This window comes from Branchiostoma belcheri, unplaced genomic scaffold (assembly GCF_001625305.1).
Source record: "Branchiostoma belcheri isolate BF01 breed outbred unplaced genomic scaffold, Haploidv18h27 scaffold40, whole genome shotgun sequence".
In the NCBI taxonomy this organism is placed as follows: domain Eukaryota; kingdom Metazoa; phylum Chordata; class Leptocardii; order Amphioxiformes; family Branchiostomatidae; genus Branchiostoma; species Branchiostoma belcheri.
In genome coordinates, this window is record NW_017804021.1 from 1,154,124 (window position 1) to 1,175,886 (window position 21,763).

Consider the following 21,763-nt stretch of genomic DNA (forward strand, 5'->3'; position numbering starts at 1 on the left):
CATTTCAGCACCAAGGACATCGTCAGTGGACGCACCACCCCTGTACTCAGCTCCGGTCGCGGCTGAGCGGTCTCCGTAACCATGTAGCGGCCTTAACGTTATAAACCCTCTGATGTGTTTTGAAGAACTGTTTGGTTGTATCAAAAACATCAATATTTAATGTACATTCCTGGAAAAACCACATTGTTGTTGATTTGCTTGTATGGCGTGAATGGTGGATTACATGTAACGTTAATCTCACTCCTGTTATGGCGAAAATATAATTCTCAGAAAAATGAGACCCGAACCTTGCGTGGGTTGGGCTTCGCCAAATTAATTTCTTTTAGAGAAGCAGATCTTTATGATATTGAAATTTTCTATATTTGCTCGATTCAGTCAATCTAGCTTTCCACGACTCTTGTTATATAACGCGTTAAGACAGATAGCAAATTTATACGCTCGATTCAAGAGTCGCCGCAGCTAGGTGTGTGAATTTACTAAGTCCTACAATTGTGGAAACGCGCTATATTGCTCTTCATAGTTTGTCTTTTCTATATGTACATGTACCTGCACGTCAAAAGATCACCCATAACTAAAAATGTATCATGATATTTTCATTACCAATTTTTAGAAAGTGTCTGGAATATCATATAAAATGTTCACAATTACTGTAGCATCTATTTCTATTCACAGAAAGAAATCATTGTCTAAAACATTCTGCATACTACAGCAATAGATGTCACTCTGTAAGTCTTAGTCTAAAAATGACAATACACAAATTTTATCATATTTTCCCCATTAGCCGTCTATGAAGTTTAAAATGACACATTCTTAAACTTAAACTGCTTAAACTCTAGAAGAAATTTCATTTGGCATCCTTACACACTGGACCATCTATTAAGCAGTGCTCTGGTTTTAAGTCATTTCATGTTTCCATACAACGCAAGCATATTACAATTTATATCATTGTGATAATGACTGTTATTGTAAATCTTACTGCTTTAAAAGCCATAAAATATTTCAATAATGTCTTCAAACCATTGCTGATGCGCAATACATTTTTGAATCTGATTTAACATTCTGCAAGGCTTACTACAAGATGTATGAATTGTGCTTGAAGTATCTTCTTCCTTTTGTAAAGTACATGTACATGTACATGTCACATTTCTCATTACATTTCTTATGAATTGTCGGTAAGTTTGTATAATTGCAGATTCCTTAAATTTTCTATGACATCTTGAATGTGATAAGGTATTCTGGATAAGCCTGAGCATCATGAAAGATCACAAACACAGTGGGGTTGTTCACATCATTCACAGTGGAGTCAAAGGGAACATTAGGTTTATCACTCCTCATGGGTGCTTTGGTCATGTCTTGGGACCCCTTGGTGTATTCTCCAGTTGTGACCTTGCACAGGAACATTTTCTTGTGTTTGGTGGCTGGGTCTGGTACAGAGTAGTAGTCCTTTGTGGAGTAGGCTGCTTTCAGGGCAAAGTATGAACCCTGACCTTCCCAACATCCTGTGGAGAAAATAAAAGTATTAAATAGAAAAGTCAGAAAATGAAGTAGAGATATACAATTTATTTTTAAATTAGTGATTGAATGTATTTTTTAAAGATGCCACTTGGATAAAGGTGTTGTCTTATGTCCTTTCTTCTCAGTTTTTGCTGTCCTTGAATACTTGATGTCAGCTATATCATTGTAAGAATTACATGTAAGTTGCAAAGTGCAGGTTATTGAAAGTTAGAACTTAACTAGAAATAACACATGCAAAGTAAATACATGTTACCTTCACATGGTCTGAGAGAACAAAGTACTGCTCTGTTTACTCTTTCTAAAACACATTCATACAATGATATATATGGTGACCAACCACTCCAACTCTGTCCTGCCACATGCTACATGATGTAATTCAATACCGGAGCGTGTCTATTACAGCACCACTTAGTAATACATATTTGTATACCATGGTGACAGGGTTTGGTCCAGGTCTTATCTGTTTGGAGAAGAAGAAGAAGAAACGGTGCAAAAACAAAGACAGGTAAACATAATGAGCACTGCCAGTTACATACCAACATTTCCTCCACTGTAGCTCCTGTTGAAGCCATTATGAGTGATTGCCACAGTAACCTCACTCTTAGTCCCATGCCACAGTTCTTGCTCCACTTTCCTGTAAGATGAATTAGTAACTGAGCCTTAATCTATGTCAGAAATTTGCCTTGGTAAACATAATAATACTCATTGACAATTAATGCTCATACTGGCTTAGTCTTCATATCATCTGCATCTGCAGCAAAATGTGTCACAAGCAAGATTTTTTTCTTAAAAATATCAAGTGCATGAATTGCCAAAGCTACTCTATATCAAGTGCATGAATTGCCAAAGCTACTGTAAGTATTGGTGTCTTTTCAAAGCCTTATATAGGTGACTAATGGGGTTAAATTCATTAATCAAACATATTCCTACCTTCTTGGATTGATTTGTCCAATTTTCTGGCGTTGAGCGCAGTACTGGGTCCACAGGGTAGGGTTCTGGACCCTCTCAATGCTCACTACCGTTGCCTTCATCCCCTGTAAACTGTTAGTGAACTTCCCTGCCACTGTGCTGTACTCCTGGGATCCAGACTTCAGGGGAACGATGTGGCAGATTTTTGGTTTCTTCGTACTTCGGTCCTGTGGCTGTGGGTCCCATGTCGAAGGCAAACCGCCACCTGTTTAAAAAATAAAAAGATCATTGTTACCTAAAATAGTGTCACTGTGTAATTCTGTGGGTAGTGACACTGCCTATGGATGTAGAGTCATTTCCTCTTGCTATCAATCAGAAGGCCATGCCACTTTGATTTGTTGTTTCTCTGACTTTTTCAGAAAAAAATGAAGCAACAGGGTGAAAAAACAGGCCTAGGCATACTATGATAGCCTCAAAAGCTAGGAGCCATGAAGTCAACAGGATGTTTCAAACAATGAATTTCGAAATTTTTATTAAACCACTGCATAATTAATAGATGGAAAAAAACTGTAACAACTAGGAAGACAATGAGTTTGTTCAACTGTTGGGGTCAAAATATGAGCATTTTGTAGCTGATTCAGAACCTGTCGAATGTTTCTTGTTTTTGAAAATAAAAAAAGAGTGCAAATCTGAGAAGCAATTCATTAAATTGGTGTTGCTTTGAGTTTTATTTCAAACAGCACTGCATCCAAGGAAGACTTGATACAACTTACCCACTTCTGCCCTCTTGTCTCTCCTCTGTACAGGGAAGGACCTTTTGGACGGTTTCATGGTGACTCTCATGGCCTTGAAGTCAATCTCACAGTCCTCATTGTCATCATCATATTTTACAGAGCTCTTCTTTGCTTTGTATGCAGCCTCGATGATGGCATTTGCAGCTGGGTGGATTTTTTGTTCCCTGCCTTGAGCTACAACATAGGACCTGAGAAAACAATCACATTAAATGGCAAATTTTTTCTACATAGATGTACTTGCTTATTGTAAACATTACCCATTGAAGGTTATTTTAGACAAAGACAAAGTTGACTGTAAAGCTGTACAGTAATACACACAAAACTGTATACAGTTTTGTGTGTATTACTGTACAGCTTCACAGTCAACTTTGTCTTTGTCTAAAATAACCTTCAATGGGTAATAGCTAAGGAGTGCAGGGTCTAAGTGCCCACTCTTGAACTCTCATTGTGCATTAGTAATGTTTTCCGTGTGAGACTTCTGTTTAAAAAGATAAACTTTTAATTCAGCAGCCCATCTGATGGCTTTAAATAATTATTGTTTCTCATCTTGGCCTAGCCTGCCCGTGCCATCTGATTTGTAATGGAGCTCCTTGCACTCTCTTTTTGGGATCAGCAAGTGACAGATCTAGATAGCAGTAGCTAAGCAAATGATAGAAGTATTAGTTATGATAGAACTTACCATTGTGCATCCTTCTGGACTGAATGTGCTTTCTCCAAGTCCCTTTGCTCCTCTACCTTAGCATTCAGGACTGTCCAAATCTTCTTCAAGACTTCAGTGACATCATGGATTGCACCTTGGATTAGGAGGCAGTCAACACCACTTCCTGCAATGTAGAAATGCATTGTATTGCATTAATATTTACTGAACTTCATGAAATATTGCACTTCTTCTAATACAAACAAGTGCACAGTTTCACTTTGGCATAATACACCAGCTTTAGAGGCATGCCACGCAGTGTTAGCTGGCTAAATTACACCAAACGCCCTGTTAGGCCCAACCATTGCACACCTAACTGCAGGCATTGTTTAAAGCTCAGTCTAGTGACGATGCCTCAACTGTACTTTGTGGCAGTGAGTTCTACTCTACGCTAGTTCTAGGAAAATGCAAGTTTTTCAACACTTCTGAATCAATCCTTGGCTGATAATTCTGTACTTGGAGGCATGACTTGGCTTGTTCTTTCTTGTTCTTGTTCATACAACAATAGCCCACCTTTTTTTACCACGACGTCCCTGTCTTCACCATAGGTATGGATCATCCTGGCCTCCTGTGCTGTCAGCATGGTGACAGCAGGGTTCTCAATCTTCTGCTCCTGACAGTTCTTCACCACAATGCTGTCCACAGCCTTCCTGGCCCTGTCTAACCTGTCCTGGTCAGGTCCAAACAGGAGCAGTGTCAGTTCTTTTGGAGTTGAGGCTGGGAAGGACACGTTCCCTGCAGGTCTGGGAGCAGGAGAGGGTCTGCTGGATGAGTTGTCGGCATCAGAGGAACCAAAACCAAAGGCGCGAGCAAACTCTGTGGGAATATGAGAATCAAATGTAACATTTTTTTAAGGTATTCGTTGGTCACAACAATTCATTTTATTGGTGCTTAGGAATTTTTTTAGCAAAGATTCAGTCAGATTATGAAAACAGGGTGTTGTGAAGAAAACATTAATCTGATCATATCTTGAAAGTTCATATGTTTTGGTAGAAGTCATTATGAACGAGATTGATATATAAGTGCCAACACAAAAAAATTGGACTCACTCATTAATCTGATTATATGCAGTTTTGAAACCAGTATAGAGAAGCACCAGACAAACAGACAAACACACAGACAAAACAGACAAAAAAAGAGAAATAATTCAAGGACTGTTACAACTGTAAACCAACTTTTGAAGAAACTGGTTCCATGCCCATTCATGGCAGCCCTTCTGTCCATCTCTGTGTGGAAGTCCTGTAACATCTGCTGTTGGAAGATGGTGATTCTTACTTCCTTCACGCTGGCTGGGCTGCAGTCACGGACAAAGTCAGCAATGCCACCAAGCATGCAAAAGGCTGACTTATCAGGGCCAATGTTAAATCCTCCTGAAAAAAAAGGATTTTAAATGTCTTCATACATGTATCATATGTGTTGTTGGAATTTTGAGGTGAAGCATTCAAGTTCATTCCTTAAAAGCCCAGCAACAATTACATGCAGGTATGAATGATACCTGAAAACTATCATTATCATCATAAGACAGAACATCAATATGTAGAGAATTTGTATCAGTATAGAGTACAGAGTAGAGAATGGTCTTCAAGCACCAGGAAAAGGGATAGTGCAAGATAGTGCAGGGTGGGGATGGTATTTCAGTGCCAATGAAAGGGACGGTACATGATAGTACAGGTTGGGGATTGTCTTTCAGCATCAAGCATACAATATATCTTATGTCATGTATCATATCTGTGGTTTTGAATAAACTTGAATAAACAAGGAAAGGGATGGTACAGGATAGTACAGGGTGGGGACGGTCTTTCATTAACTCAGGAAAGGGATGGTACATGATAGTAATTATAAAGGGTGAGGATTGTCTTTCAGCATCAAGGAAAGGGATGGTACATTATAGTACTGGGTGGGAATGGTCTTTTAGCACAAAGGAAATGGATAGTATAGGGTGGGGATGGCCTTTCAGCACCAAGGAAAGGGATTGTACAAGATAGAATAGGGGGATGGTCTTTAAACACCAAGGAAAGGGATGGTAAAAGATAGTACAGTGTGAGAATGGTATTTCAGCACCAAGGACAGGGATGGTACAAGATAGTACGGGGTGGGTCTTTCAGCACCATGAAATGGGAAGGTACATGATAATACAGGGTGAGTATGGTCTTATATCACTTAAGGAAATGGATGGTACATAATAATACAGGGTGAGGATGGTCTTTTAGCACGTGTAATAGGGACCTGACTAGCTGAAGGGCTGCCAGAAGTGCGATGTAGTCAAGCTATTCTAGTTACTGCTGAGACAAAAGTTTTGATTGACTAATTGCCTCACCTGTTCCTAAGGCAGGGAAGGCCACACTCTGCATATTTTTCTGTTCAGCAACCACCAGAACTTTCTTGACATAGCCTCTGAGCTGGTCTTCCCTGTTTGGGGAGGTCAGGTGAAGCACATTGCTGCATGGTAGGTCGTGTCCTCCTGCAAGGCAAGTAGCCAAGGAATAAGGCCTAGGAAAAAATGTCTCCTGTTTCCCAACCAATCAAAGTAAAAACCAGCCAACCCAGCCTTTTTTTGGTTGACTGCTAGCAATTCCATTAAATTTCTAATTTGAAACATTATTTCAAGGATTTTTGAAAGAAAATTTCCTTTGAGTAAATAGGGTAAAATACTCCCCAGAAGCAAATGGAGGGACGGGTTCTGGCCCTAATCTTTTCAGTTTTACATTTGTTATGTATTTGCTGGCTCATTTCAGTCAACAGGAAAAAGAGAATCTCTACCGAACAATCCAAGTTTTTTGCAGGACTGTCACTCCTTGACAATTGACTGGAGTTGTAAAGTCAAAAATTTGGTCAAAAGTCTGATTACTGTGTTAGGAAATTATAGTTCATACTTTATAGTTACTTCTATCAACACCGACAAACTCTCAAGATATGTTTTGAAGTTATTGATTGCTTCTCACCTGTGACGACCACACTCCCGTCTCTAAGGTTACCGTTCTGCATGATGTACTGCTGACACTCCCTCTGTAACCCTGGGCCTGCTGCACCCCCAACAACCTTGGCCATCCCTCCACTCAAACCTGAAAAAGGGAAAAGAAATTTGACTTGATGCCACATTAATTTTTATCTGTTGATTAAAATGGTGGTCTTTTGGTTAGGGTTGTTGACTTGGAAGATTCCAGGGTGCAAATCCTGGGCAGACCCCACTGTTGCATCCTTGGGAATTTACTAGGCATTTCACACCTATTTCCTCACTTGACTCAGGTGAAAATGAGTACCTACTCTGAGTTAGGGACATCCTTTTGGATGGGACATAAAGCTGAAAGTCCTGTTTTTGAAGAGTCACGCAAATGATCCCACCACACTTATCATAAAGAGTAGGGGCCCTTCCTGGCATGAATTTTTCAAACCTTACAGTCCGGTCTTACACAGCTTGTACTTACTGTACAAAACTGGTGCGTTACACTCAAAGGCAGTTTACCGGTTATGCAAAACAAAGAAACAAAACACTTTAAAATGTTTAACTACAAAATAAACAAGAAAACAGAGTGAGGGGCTTCACAGTCATTATGTCTGGGTCCATAAGACCTGAGTTATTCTTTGAAGGCCTTGGTTAAGGTATATACTCTAAGGTGTTTCAAGGTCATGAATGTATTTACCAAGGTCATTCCTGGTTGGGTTGACAATGGCGTCCACCCTCTCACCGGTGATGTCCCCTGTCCTGACCTGGACAGTCACTGCAGCCATGTCCATCTCCTGTACACCAGCCTGGGGCTTCCTCACTGCTGAGTAAATTTCTGATTTGGAAAAACAAAACAAGAAATCAGAAATTTCAGACCTCCAGGTTATATAATCCTAATCCTTGGCTTTCTTTGCTCTCCCTTAAATTCTCCTATGCTGGATCCTGGCTAGATTTTGAGACCTTTAAGCTCCTGTCATTCTGCCCATCAATCATCCCTACCCAAGAGCCACCAATTTACTCTGTTTGGACAAAGAGATATATTCATGGCATAGCAAAACAATACTTCTGTTCACAGAAGTAAAAATCAAGGGCATTGAGATATGTGCTGGTGTAGTGTACATATGTATCAAGATTTAGAAGATGTAAGGTAAGTATACTAAAATGAGATGTCTTACTGAATAAAAACGGAGGGAATAACATATGATTATGATTTAAGGGTTAATGACCCGCCCCGAGGTGAATATGGTGTGATAAAACCTTGTCAGTTGCTATAACCACCGAATAAAGCCACCAAGTGAGCGCAGCGAACGCGGTGGCTTTATGAGGTGGTTATAGCAACTGACAAGGCTTTATCACACCATATTCACCGAGAAAGGGCGGGCCATTAACGCTATTATCATATAGCTTACACGATAGCCTATCCAAACTGATGCAGTAAGTGACACAATACACATGCTGAATAGAATATAAAACATAGTTCCATCATAGAAGTCACCTGAGGTCACTGGGTAGAGTTCACGTTAACTGGGTCACAGACAGGGAACAGGTGTTCTTATGGGAGTCACCCGAGGTCAATGGAACACAACTTAAGTTATTTTTGGATTTTTTAGAACTAGAGCCGTATTCTATTGGGTCACCTGAGGTCATATGCGGGTGATTAATTGGGTTGTTTAATGTATGGATTGGGATGAATAAATACCCGGTTTTGACTCTATTTGTGACATTATGGCGTCATAAGGAATGTGGAATGGAGCCTTCTGATTGGTCAACGTCACCTGGCTATATGATAATAACCTATAACACACAAATTGGTTACAGTTTTAGGCAACAGCAAGAGGTAACAAGCTGATGCCTTTTCCTTATCCTTTAAATCTGTAATACATTCTTGGCCTTGATTTTTATATTTCCATGTTCTGTATGTGACCATTATTTATCAGACAACGTCTCTGACCTGTTCCTTTGCCCCCACTGCCACTTGTAGGGACAGCAGCTACAGGTGTTGTTCTTCTGCCTTCCTGTCTGTCCTTCAGCTCTTTTGCAAAGGCTTTTACAGTGGGCTGGTCAAACACAATGATCCTTATGTCCTGGAAGCAATATTTGGGATGATATCAAAGACAATGTACATCCAGAAATGATGCTTTAACTGTGAAAAATCAGAATGACCCAACAACAGAAATCTTAAAGTCTGAAAAACAACAGCGAAAAAACAACTGCTTACGTATACAACAGTTTTATGAATTTGTTTTTTTTATTCAATCATAGTTGTGAATTTGTCTGTCTGCATCTATACATTTTTTAACTGGCTCCCAAAAGAACCAAACTTTGTTCAGGCCCCCAGCCAGCTTCTTGAACCTTTTCACCTAACTTCCTGTGTCTAACCTTCCTGTCAGTCTGTGGTTAGGGAATTCCTCCCACCTGCATACTGAATGGGCAGACATACAGATACAGACCTGCAAACCAAAAAGAATACCTCCATAAAAATTACCTTGACGGAGCATGCACGGTTCCTGTAGTAGAAACCCAGTATTGCATCATACATGGACTTTGCCACCTCATCCCTTCGGAAGCCCATGTTGCCTGTGCCAATAGCAGGGAAGGCGATGGACCTGTGTCCACTCTGACTGGCATTACTCAGGCACTTGAAGATCAGCTTTTCCTGAGGCTGAAAGCATTGGATTAAATCCTTATCAGATTTAAGATCTATAATCCTTGACGTGATCTTTATATGCTGGTATCATAAAGCATACTTAGTATGTGTAGTAGTAATACATGTAGTACGAGTAGTGATATCCAGTATTTTATTATACAGATGCCCCTGATGCATGTGTGAGTAGCAGTGAGCTGGTCTTTATACCACATTTCCAGGTAGCTCTGTCAAAAGGGTCTATGCTGGTAAGGCTGCACACTTTTAATGTCCTTCTTAACACATTTATCATCCAATATTTCTCAGTCTAGAATGTCACCTCTGTTTTCTGGTATGCAATTTGGGGATGGTGTAGTGAGTTGCAAAATCTATTTCATAATTTTTTTTTAGTTATTGTAAGTGCAAGTCTGAGTAAAAGCAGCTGACTTACAAGGCAACACCAACCAAATGAACAACTTACATTTCTGTCTGCCATTCCAAACAGGACAGCGTGGTAGACTTGACTACAGCTCAGCCTTCCTGCAGACTGGGTCACAACAACTTCACCTGGCTTAGCCTGGCCATGGTTGTTACACAGCTGTGATATAGAATAAAAGGATGTCAAAGTCATGAATAGCATATAAAGCAGTGTTCTGGCCAGTGTCTGCAAAAATGCAATGTTCTTTTGTACTGTAGATTGGTTCTAGCTATTAACTAGTGGTACCAAATAGTTAGTTTGTGGGCCTTCATGCATCAAATATGAAATGTTGACAAAAAAAGAGCTAAGAAATGTCAGTACTAACATGGCAGTAAATTCCATATCAAACAGATTTCCTTATCCAGAATATTTTTTGGTTTGCCACCTTGAAATTGCATTGGATGTTTTTACAGCATTCAAATTTTGCATTGTTTATCGTAAAAGTCTGAATGAGAGAAGGCTAAGGCAACTGCAGCATCAAACGGATGGCACTTCAGTACACTTGATTCACACAGCTGAATTCAGCACCAAGAACAGAACCTAGTGTCTGGGTGGCCACACCAATCTATGTTACTGGCTCTCAGACAATTTTAAGCAACAAAATGCCAGCTGAGGATGAAAGCAAGGGGTTGGGAGGAAAACATAAATCTGACCATATGCAGTTGCTGAACCTGTCAGGCTGCACCAAGGCACAGAATCCTTTCTGCTGATATGCTGGCGTGGACTAATAAGGAAAACATTTAACTGATCCATACCTGTTGGAGCTGTAATCCACCTGCCTTCCCAAATGCACTGTTAACTCCTCCACCAGTCAGGGCCAGGTTTGTACCAGTGGTGTTCACAAGAACATCCACCTGGAAATATAACATCCTCTTAAAATCAGTGCAACACTATTTTGTAATAAACAGAAAGGTGCAAAATTTGATTTTTTGCAATAGCTTGTACTACCTCTTCTGCATCAATGTAGGCTTGATGCAAGGTAAATATTTGCTAATTGCAAGAGAACACACTGTTACATCTTGTACAATTATAACATTTATTTTTTTAGTCTATAGATCTATCATTACGATGTTTCTTATTACATTAATGAGGGGTTTTACTTTTTTGGAGGCAGAGGAAAATGACTATGTCTCAAATCCCACATTTTTGATGAGAGGGTTTTCTGATTGTAGTAGAAATATGTTTTTGTAGGTTTTCTACATGGTGAAAGAATGGTGAGATTGTAGAAACTGTTATAAATAAAAACCTTACCAACTAAATAAATCTATCAAAGCCATTTCTTTCTCAAAGGTTGACTTTTGCACCTGTTCTTGGGTAATATCTCCCTGTTTCAGCAGAATCTTGACACCCCCAGGTCCTGACAGTATGTTGTTGGCTGCACCAGTTGATACTGCCCCTCCCCTCTTACTGCCTGGACCCTGCCCAGGTATCGTCAGCTTGTCCCTGCCAAACCTACAGAAACAAGAAATTAAAGATACGTCAAAGAACTTTGAGCATTATGTAATATAAAATAAGTCAAGCAACTGAATACTTCTCTGAGCAGTCAGATGTTTCAGATAGCATCTGTTATCTTTCATGATCCCCTACCTAAAATGTCTGACTCCTCAGGGAAGTATCCATTTCCTTGACTTATTTTGTATCATCTGTAACCTGCATGTGGATCATGAAAGACTATGGACAGTATCTGAAATGTCTCATTTCTCATAGAATTTGAGTAATTTTGTACCACATAAGAAAATTAGAGCTTATCTAGCAAAAGATAGCTGGCAATGTACATGTATTGGATACTCCTATTAAAGTGATTTTCTAATCAACTGAATGTTGATGTCAGTTGCACATGGATAGCATGGCTGGCACACAACTTTTTGTTGCAATAAGTTGAAATAATGTTGAAATTAAACCATTACATTCAACAAATGCTTCCTTCATAACACTTCTTGAACTAACCTTTTGACAAATTCGTCCTGGAATGCATCAGCTTTCCTGGAGTCCATCTCTATCAGATGAACCTCAGTCAGGGTACAGGTGTTGTTAACTTGAAAGAAGCTTTGCACAGAATCCAATATGGCAGCCGCACATAGGCTCATGGGGTATCCATAGATGCCTACAGGAATGAACGAATAAAATTATCAACCAACATGTCATTTTAGTTGCATGCCACTCAAAGACGATGCTTCCCAGGGTGTAGGTGGTCAGTTTTAATGAAATGTTTTAAATGTTGAGAACAGAAAGGAAACCAGGAGAAAAATATTCCCTCTCCTTGGCACTGAAACAGAACTTTGTATCAGTGTCTTATACATTTTTGGGTCAAATGAAAAAAAATTATTCCCTTTTATCCATCCCCTGAACATTCCTTGTTTACTAACTTACCTGAACTGATCCCGGGTATTGCAATGCTGTGGTTGTCCTTTGCTGCCTGCATAGACTTATAGACAGCTTGCTTCAACAGAGCTTCCTTGACTTGCTTGTCTACATCTGACATATCTGTAATCAAGAAAACCAATCATTGCATGGGTCAGTGGTCTTCAGATGGATAAGTTGCCTGGCTTTTACTCTTCTTTTTTTCAGTTCCATTTTTCTTTCCTGATAACTTCCCCGCAGAAATTAAATTATCGTGAGGCAATCATGCTAAATAGGTAATGGTGGTATTAAAAGGTCTGTGGACAAAATATCCTCTCAATCATTGGCCTCCTCACGTCTCAGTAGACAATGGGCTTGGTCCAGGAGATTCCCGGCACCAAAATGTGCTGTTAGAGACAGGTTAAACGTAGTTTGGTATGCCAGTAAAATTTGCACCTCAAAATTCAAGAAATTAGCATTTCAGAGGGTTAAGATTTCAAAACTTTCCAGGGAGCATGCACCAGGACACCTCATGTTGGTTGTGCTCACAAGAGTGCAAATTATCAAATTGTGCTGCTGCCTCTGGAACAACATGTGCAGTAAATTACATTTTGTACCTTGACTCCACTGTGGTCCTACAGCATGCACCACCATCTTGCAGGGCAGGTTGTATCCCTTAGTAGTCATCACTTCCCCATCAGCCAATGGACCAGAGTCTCTCACATGCTTATCACAGTCCTGCTGGATCTGAGGACCAGCTGAAAGAACAGACAGACAGAAAGACCCTGTATGAGATGTAGGTTGGCTGTAAGTTGATGTCATCTAATGTATTGTCTGTATCTTCTCTCCTGAATGAATTGTGGTCACTAGACAGCTAAAGAAGAGACAAAAACACTGAAATAACAGAGACGTTTCATTTTTCTCAGGATAAAAATTAAAATTTTGGGTTCAGAACCAAATTGGTTCGCAAGAGTAGTGAAAGAAGCAATATACATCAGGTCCCTACAACCATCCCTGTATAAGATTCTGCAAAACATTATTCACTGCTCAACAAGTCAACTCCTACCTGCATAATGTGATGTCACAGAAGTGGTGGCCTATATCTTGACAAAGATTTGGGCTGTACAGTCAAAATTTCAAATGAAATTTTATTGTGTGTTAAAGACTACAGTTTAAAGCTACTTCAGAAAAATCTCTAATTGGTTATTTTAGTGAAGATGTTGCAAAGGCCTCTTGTGCTGAGAGATAATAACATGACACAACATTAACAAAGCCTTAAGTTCCAAATGACCGATATGGAAACTAGTCACCAGTCAGCCGTACAAAACAAACCAATTCTTGAGTATTCTAGACTCTTTTTTTCTCTTTTTTGAACATGTTCATTCTGGAAACCTGTCTAGTATGAGATATTTACCTGCACGAGCGATAGCCCCTGCCACACCTCCGCCGTGCCTCAGGGTGTCATTAGCAGCATTCACGATGACGTCCACAGTGTGTCTCGTGATGTCACCATGCACCACCACAAGTTTCTTTCCATGTTTGGTGGTGTGGCTGCACAGCTGAAGGGAAAATTTGTTCATGTGAGACTGTTGGGCTACCTAAGGAATGCACTTGTAACTGAGGTTACAGAACTGAGATTTAAGAAATGGATACAGTTATCTGAACATTAGCATTGCTCCCTGCTGCCTAACCACCTAACCAATAGAGAATTAGTAGCCAGATTGCCACAGTGTGCTAAAGGTTAATTCAACCTTGGTCATGGTAGAAATCTGCATTAGAAATGGTTAAGACACCCAAGTGATGGCACTTCAGTCCTATTGATTCAATTTCAGCACCAAGGACAAAACCTAGTAAGTTACTCACTGTCAGTCAATTTCAAAAGGCTGAGAAACAAGAAGTCTCTGACGTGGTTGTAACAAATTCAGGAAGTACAGGAAGTTTCTAAGAACATAACAGTGTAGAAATGTATTACTTATATGTCAGTACAGATATATGAGATAGTTCATGAAGGTAGAAAATTACACAATACAAAAACCTTACTGTTTTGGCTCCTCCTCTCCCCCGTGAAGGAACGTCAGGGATGATCAGACAATGATTTTCTCGTCCTGCAACATCCAGCAGGGCTCGACCTGTTTCACCTGTCAGGAACTTGTGCATTCCTGCAAAAACAGGATCATATATACCATCATATAGCATCACATTGTAAGCATGATGCACAATCTTAATCGATTCTAATTCTTGATAAGATGTGGCACAAAATCTTGAAAACGACTTTGCAATTACATGTCTTATCAACCCCTCAAACAAGTACCAACAACTGTTAGACAATAGATGATGGATGATGTGCATACCTGGTTTTGTGATCTTCTTGCTGACTTTCTTCACATCTGCCACCAGTTTTTCCAACTTCTTCTTTGCCTCTCGTGTCCCGTCTTTCGTCCCTCTGATGGAGAAGCCACCAGTTGTCCTGCTCGTGATCTTCACAGCTTGTTCTGTGTGCTGTCTCTCCACTTTACTGATGTCATCCTTCTTGTACTCCTGAAGAAACTTCACACAGCCTTCACTGGTGTCCACACTCACCGTGATGATGGTGTTTGTTGAGATGTATGTTCCAATATTGTCTTTCACAGTAGCCACGTCATGCGGTGGGCCGACGATCCACACATTCTTCTTGCCAAGGTGGATACAGATGAGATGTTTTCCTTGAAGATTCTTAAAGAGTGACGTGGCCTCCTTGGACCTTAAGACGTCTGCGGAGTCTGCGTCAAACGGGATGGTTGACTCCAACACACACTGTGTCATCACCCCTTTTGCTTTCTCTACGTCCTCACTCTTTAGCGCAAAAAGGTTGACTTTCTCCTCTTCAACAACAAAGGCCACTTTGAGATGATTTCCCTGCAAGCATCCCTCAAAGTGCATTCTTCCCTTCTCTGTTTTCAGGAATGCCGCGACACCGCTGGAGACTATCACCCTCCCTTCTGCCGGATTTTGTGTCGTCTCGTACACGTGAAGTTTTGCCGTCATCACAGCGCGATCGTCTCCCGTCAGCTTCACCTCTTTGTGCTCCATGTCGATCTTCACGTCCACTTCAGGATGGGACGCCGCAAAGTCACTGAGAAGAAGAAGCTTGAGTTTGTTTCTATCAAGCTTCACAGCCTCTGTGACACTTGGAGCCTTCTCTCTTGCCTCCAACTCAGGCTTTGCAATCTCCTGCATACCTGTGAGCGTGAAATACAAATGCATCAAAGCAGCATTCTAGCCAGCATTTTACAAAATCTTGCTGCTCATGACAAAAACATTATCATCTTTGACAGACAAAAAAGGTGTGTAAAGATACATTGTATATGGAAAGTAAGCTTAGTGTAACAACAAAATCTGATCCTCAAGATTGAATTTTGTTATATATTTATGAATTTTTAACACAACTGTATTGCATTATGATTAATATGTTTTATTTAGGCTTCATTCCTCTTCCTGTACTGTTTTGTATTCTATACATTTCTTTGTTTGTTTTTAAAAGTTTTCTTATTTAGTAAACAAACAAACAAACCTGCAGAGTCATCAGCATCTTCCATGACAGTTGTGCTCTCCCTGGCTGGTGGAGGGGCTTCCACTGTGGGAACTGGGGAGGATGTGTCCATTGCTTCTGGATCTACACTGTCAGCGGGTTCTTCCTCAGAGTCAAGAAAATCACCAAGGCACTCGTAGTATGGCTTGACAGTGATCAGTGTGTCATTCAGTTTGTGTGACTGGCTAGTAACCCGGTTAACAGCTGGGAGGGGAAAGGCAATTGTATCAAAGATGACTGGCATCCCTGAATTAGTGTGAACATCATCAAAGACAATTTCATAAGTTAGATTACCACGGCAATCCTTGACTATTTGACAGAGGGTATTGTTTCAAATCACTCAGTATAATAACAGTTGTCTAGCATATATGAACATGCTACATGACTGTAAAATGTCTATGAAAATAGATTTCATAATGCATAGTTATTACATGGACATACTACATGACTGTAAAATCTCCCAGAAATAATCCAGAAATTTCTTTTTCATTCAGTCTTGGGCATCTAGAATGCACGTTACATAGTACACTATCACAACAAAGTTATATAATTATATTAGACACATGCACATTGTTTAAGTTATATAATTGGGAAAGAATGTTACCACTTGCAGAGGAGCAACCTATGAAGAACATGAAAATGATGAATAGCTGCTGTTAGAATTTGTCACCTACTTGTTGGGTTCTTGAAATGAATGACTGCCATGTGTCTGTGTGGATTCATCTCCACCTCAGACACTGGCCCTCCCCCTGATCTCCTCTGACTTTCAAAATACATCTTGACCAGGTCCTCCGACACATTGTCAGACAGGTCGGTGACCAAGATGGCATCAGTGACAGGGACTCTCTCAATACTCAAGGTCTTTCCCTCAAGTTCCCTGGTCTTAGCTTTGGCCAGAATCTGGTCAAAGTCTGGCAAACAGAAAGAACTGTATCAAGGTTTGAATAGATATGGTCATTCATTTAATTTAGTGTAGAAAAGCATCACTACCAAATTGATGTTTTCTACGTTAAAGGATGAACATATCCAAATCCAGAAACATGGTTACTGCAGCACATTATGAAGCAAACTTAAACTGTAATTTCCAACTAAAGAAACTGGCCTTGCTCATAGACTTGAGTTGTACAGTAAGAAAATTTGGGTTAAATTTCTTCGGTTGGAAAGTACAGTTCAAACTTGTTTCATAATGACTTCTACCAACAGAGATGAACTTTCAAGATAGTAGCAAATAGTCAGGACTTACTGGAGATGCGATCTAGTGTGACCAGAGCCACACCAGGCTGGGTACTATAGTCTACCCTGTTCACCCTCGTGTGCCCACAGACAGACTCCATGTACAATCCAAGCAGCTGTTCAGTGGTAGAATCCTTAAACCCCTGGAACATAACAATCAGCACCAAGGTCAGAGCCAATAACTCCATAGAATAATGATTTAGTTTGGAAAATTTTTTTTACAGTGTTTGTTTTGTGGTTATAGTAAACATAGTACTGGGTACCAACAGTGAATACCTGTCCATAACTATGCAGTTTGTCCTTGTCAAATGTGCTACATATGTACAAATGTACATATATGACAGAAAAAATTGTATTGCTCATGACATAGAAAACATAGCTCTCTGTTTAGTTTAGCAATGAACAGGATAAAAAACTGTCAATGTTAAGAAAATAATGTTCATAAAGCCTCCTCTTACACTTGCATGCAGAATGAACAATAACACTGTGACAATATGTTAAACTTATACTGCATTGAGTGGGAGGCAGTTATTCCATGCCATATGTAGTGGACAGTACAAATCACAATACACACACAACATTTTTTTTACCTTGACCAGGAGCCTAGTTTTGTCCAGCTGCATGACACTGCCTGGTACCTCCTCCACTGTGACTTGGACTCCTGATATGGTGTGTGACCTTGAAAGGACTTTGTGGTGTACTGAAAGAAAAAGAGACAGGAACAAAAAAAAAAAAAAAACAGGTTACGTTGATCTGTGCTTCAAGTTTTCATCAAACACTTATCATCTATTTCAGTATTGCAATACATTTTTGTACTTCCTAAGTTCTATCAAGGTCTATCATGGAACTTAATATTCTATACAGATCTGACACAAGAAAGAAAAATACTCAGTTTGCAATGCTTTATGACACATCTTAACAGCCCTATAATAACAAAAAAAGACTTGTTCCTACAAATATGACAGTCAAAATGAGCCATTGTGTCATTCTGTTGTGTAAGGAGCCTAAACATTCCAAAAGCATTGAGGTGGCATGTGCCATACATAAAGTCAAGTTTGTACGGTTACGTGATATATGTTCTCAGATTACCTGCCACATCCTTGAAGGACACAAATGCCTTTTTCCCCCTGACCTGGATGTCTTTGGTTTCTCCTCCTCCCTTCCTCTTGTTCTCAAAGTACAGTTCAAGATACTCCCTGAAAAGACAATATTTTTCCTGTGAGACTTTTCATCAGCAGTAGTCCAGCTTGCCCATGGCTGCTGTTGTATATTTGATTGGCTTGCAGTCTTGTTTGTTACATTCAGGTTCTTCATTTTATAACAGTCCTTTATTCCCAACCACTTGTTATCAAGAGCTGACATTTAGATAACTGTCTGTCATCTTCATCAGGGCACTTTTGACTGTCTTACTGTGCCCTGAAGCTAGGTATCATAGCTTCACTACAGAGTGAGTGAAGCTAAGTGCTACTGCTAAAAATACAGCAATTGTGACACACATACATAGATATTGTTACTGTACACAATGATATTGAGATATGGGGTTATATTGTTTGTTAGCCAACAATACTGGGCTAATGGGGTTCCAAACGTAAAGTTTAGCATGTGGATGGCTGTACTACACGCAGTACCGTACTCACTTGCTAGGTGGTGAAGAAAACCCTGATACCAGGATGGCACAGTCATTTTCCACTGCGGCTCCTGCAGTTGGGGCTCCTGCATTACTGTTCAACCAAGATGAGACATAGCTGTGTTTGGAGGAGCCTCTGTCCCTGATGGAAACACTTTCAAAATCGTCCACCAGCGTGGAGCTCTCTGACACCATGCTCCCCGGAGGAGTGCTGCTCCTACCCACGTTTTCTGTACGCCTTGACTTGCTGGGTGATACTGCCTTGGGTTTCACACTGGAGGAAGACGTTCTTTTGGAGATCTTGCTGCTTGCCCGAGTGGCTGCACTTCTCGAGGAGACGGTTGAGGCGGCGGAACTTTTGTGAGATTTCCTGGTGGAGGATGATACCACGGACTCTGACGTCGGCCAAACATAGTGTGGGGGGTTTTGGTCGGGATGTTGGCCAGGAGAGGAGTAGTAAGTGCTGTGTTGTGGAAATGGCATGTTTGTACCAGGGGCAGGGTAAGGTGGGTAACCATAGTATCCCGGGTATGGGGGCTGTCCGGGACCAGCTGCATATGGACCAGGAGCTGGGTATGCCATGTACCCAGGCATTGCTGGATTGTAGGCAGGGTTGTAGCCCATGTGGGGCTCAGCAGGTGGCTGTTGTGGGTTAACAGGTTGTTGTTGTGGGTTAAAATATGGTTGGTATGGGTCAACATACAGTTGGTTTGGGTCAGCATGTTGGTTTGGGTTAACAGGTGGTTGTTGTGGGTTAACAGGTGGTTGGTGTGGGTCAGCATGTTGTGGCTGTGGGTAAACAGGTGGTTGGTTTGGGTCAACAACAGGTTGGTGTGCACCAATAGGTGGTTGTTGTGGGTTAACAGGTGGTTGGGATGGGTTAACAGGTGGTTGGGATGGGTTAACTGCTGGATGCTGTGGGGCAGCTATGCCAGTATCAGGTGTACTGGGATAAGCATATTGTCCCAGTTGGGGCAAATTGGAATAGAGTCCTTGCTCTGGTTGCTGAGTGGCAGTGTAGGGCCCACCTCCCTCAGATGAGGACACAGAGCCCGCTGTAACAAAACAACATTACTTTAATCTTATTGAAGTAATGTTGAAGCTCATTGAAGTAGCCATTTGGCTACCAATCATTTATTGGTTACAGATCTAGGCAGTAAGGAGAAGGTTAATTTGGAAACTCAACTTTTGCCTTATGTCTTGTTGCTATTTAGTTAATGCAAAATCCCATTTGCAAACACTGATTACATGTAAACCATACTATGATGTCACAAATACCAAAATAACTTGAGGCAAAGAAATAATAAAAAAAATGGAGCATGTTTTGATGCTCTGCTGTAATGGAAGTGTTCATTTCCTTTGAGTTTGAAGTGCTTTTGATGGCTACAACCAACTTAACAAATAAATTATATGATATACATTACAAAATCAATGTCCAACTACAGTAGGAACCTTTTCATTTGATAGTTACATAATAATATAATAATGATATAAGCACATGTAGTAATAACACATGTAGATAGATGGAACATGAACACTGACACACATGATCAATCATGTAAACAAAGACAAATGAAAGTGTAGATCCTACCTTGATCAATTCTGACAGCATCCGTGCCTGCAGGATAGGGCTCTACATGGACCTGTGTGTTGTTTAAGGTGTGTACAGGCTGGGCAAGAACATTCTGGGCCACTGTAGGGGGGGAGGGGGGTAAACAAAAACACTTCTTAGAGTGATTCCTGTATGCAATGGTGTTCCTGTTGTGGAATTTTGCTTAGAAACATTATAAGAGCCTGTTACATAATCCAATTAAACCAAGTTATGGCCACAACAATTTAAGTTGATAACAAACAAAAAACAAACAGACAAACAAAACAGACCTTAGTATCCTGTGATAGCTCCAAAATTATATGCTACCAGTGGAGACACAAAGTAAGCATAAAGTCTAGGCTAGGTTATAATTCAAGCAATCAGTTTTGAAAACAAACTTCTAAACAAATCACTAAATTGATAATTGAAAAAAGTAACAACTTGGAAGATGAGGACTTTTTTCAACTGTTGTTTATACCAAAATGTGGGGTTGATTCAGAACCTGAATGATACATGTAATAAGCAGCGGCGTTACATATTTTGGTGCACATACAGGTTTGTTTGTTCGCTTTTGTCAGAAATATGAAATGGGTGAATCCAAGAACCAAGAATTTAATTGATGTGGCCTATCATTGATATATGAATGAACTTAACTGCTCAAAAATCCCACATGGTACAACTACCGTAGTAATCAACAATACTGAAAGGATAATCTATCCTACAATTTACTACAAAATATTATCGATGACAGTATATGACTTACAATGTAGTTATGTATGGATGATATTCCCCTATTACTCATTTTACCTCACAGAGCACACTATGGCAATATTGTCGCGGTATGCTATGCGTGGGATGCTATTATTAGGAGGGGAAATTTTGTTCTGCTTTCATTATCAAAGTCCATCTCTCAGTCAGCTCTACTCTCTACTCTGCACAGCAGCTGCTGTGCTACATTTTCTGATTAAAAACTGGCTCACTGCACCTAAGATATATCTTAAAGTTTGTTTGTTTGTTTGTTTGTTTGTTTGTTTGTTTGTTTGTATTCCTTACCTGACTGTTCCTCAAATGTGACCACAGCCTGGCGAGTTGCAGTGTTGACTCCCACATTCTTCACGTCCCCTCCTGAGGACTGGGAGCGGTTCTGGAAGTACAGGGTGATTTTGTCCTTCGCCGTCTCCTCTGTTGGGAAGTCTGGAAGGCCGCTGACTACTATAGATAGCCCTGGCGTCGCCATATCCGCGGATGGAATCACTTTAAAAATGCACCATATTCGAGAAAACTGACCTCCTTTGTGAAAACATGAATCACTTTGTACCCTTGCCTTGGATCAAAAGGCACCAACAGCCCTCCACTGAGCAAGCGCGTTACATTCAACTAGGTTTCACTTCCCTAACAGTTTATAAAATCCTAGCCGTGATTGGCCAGCTTGAGACCACATGAG

General features: G+C 40.4%; 1 protein-coding gene across 1 annotated transcript; it reads right to left on the bottom strand.

The window, feature by feature from the left end:
* Window positions 1-580: 580 nt before the first annotated feature.
* Window positions 581-21,654, bottom strand: LOC109477528 (poly [ADP-ribose] polymerase 14-like). The gene is made up of 29 exons (XM_019778819.1): window positions 21,373-21,654; window positions 20,320-20,421; window positions 18,739-19,783; window positions 18,191-18,297; window positions 17,692-17,801; window positions 17,112-17,244; window positions 16,543-16,779; window positions 15,851-16,072; window positions 14,652-15,518; window positions 14,341-14,459; window positions 13,715-13,859; window positions 12,918-13,058; window positions 12,331-12,444; window positions 11,908-12,064; window positions 11,265-11,412; window positions 10,716-10,814; window positions 9,964-10,080; window positions 9,345-9,521; window positions 8,811-8,943; window positions 7,557-7,694; window positions 6,858-6,977; window positions 6,233-6,376; window positions 5,091-5,285; window positions 4,429-4,731; window positions 3,898-4,042; window positions 3,198-3,406; window positions 2,446-2,689; window positions 2,052-2,149; window positions 581-1,499 (listed from the first exon to the last, which is right to left on the bottom strand). The coding sequence occupies exons 1-29, from the start codon at window positions 21,554-21,556 to the stop codon at window positions 1,207-1,209; spliced, it is 6,246 nt and encodes a 2,081-aa protein (XP_019634378.1). The 5' UTR covers window positions 21,557-21,654; the 3' UTR covers window positions 581-1,206.
* Window positions 21,655-21,763: the final 109 nt, after the last annotated feature.

What these genes read in the sequence shown, in the direction of transcription:
- LOC109477528 (XM_019778819.1), bottom strand. Translation starts at nt 21,556, where the DNA reads ATGGCGACGCCAGGGCTATCTATAGTAGTCAGCGGCCTTCCAGACTTC. An exon ending in AGATGCTGATGACTCTGCAG is followed by an intron (nt 15,519 to 15,850) that starts GTTTGTTTGTTT and finishes TCACGCTCACAG; the next exon opens with GTATGCAGGAGATTGCAAAG. An exon ending in CGGGAGTGTGGTCGTCACAG is followed by an intron (nt 6,377 to 6,857) that starts GTGAGAAGCAAT and finishes CTTGCCTTGCAG; the next exon opens with GAGGACACGACCTACCATGC.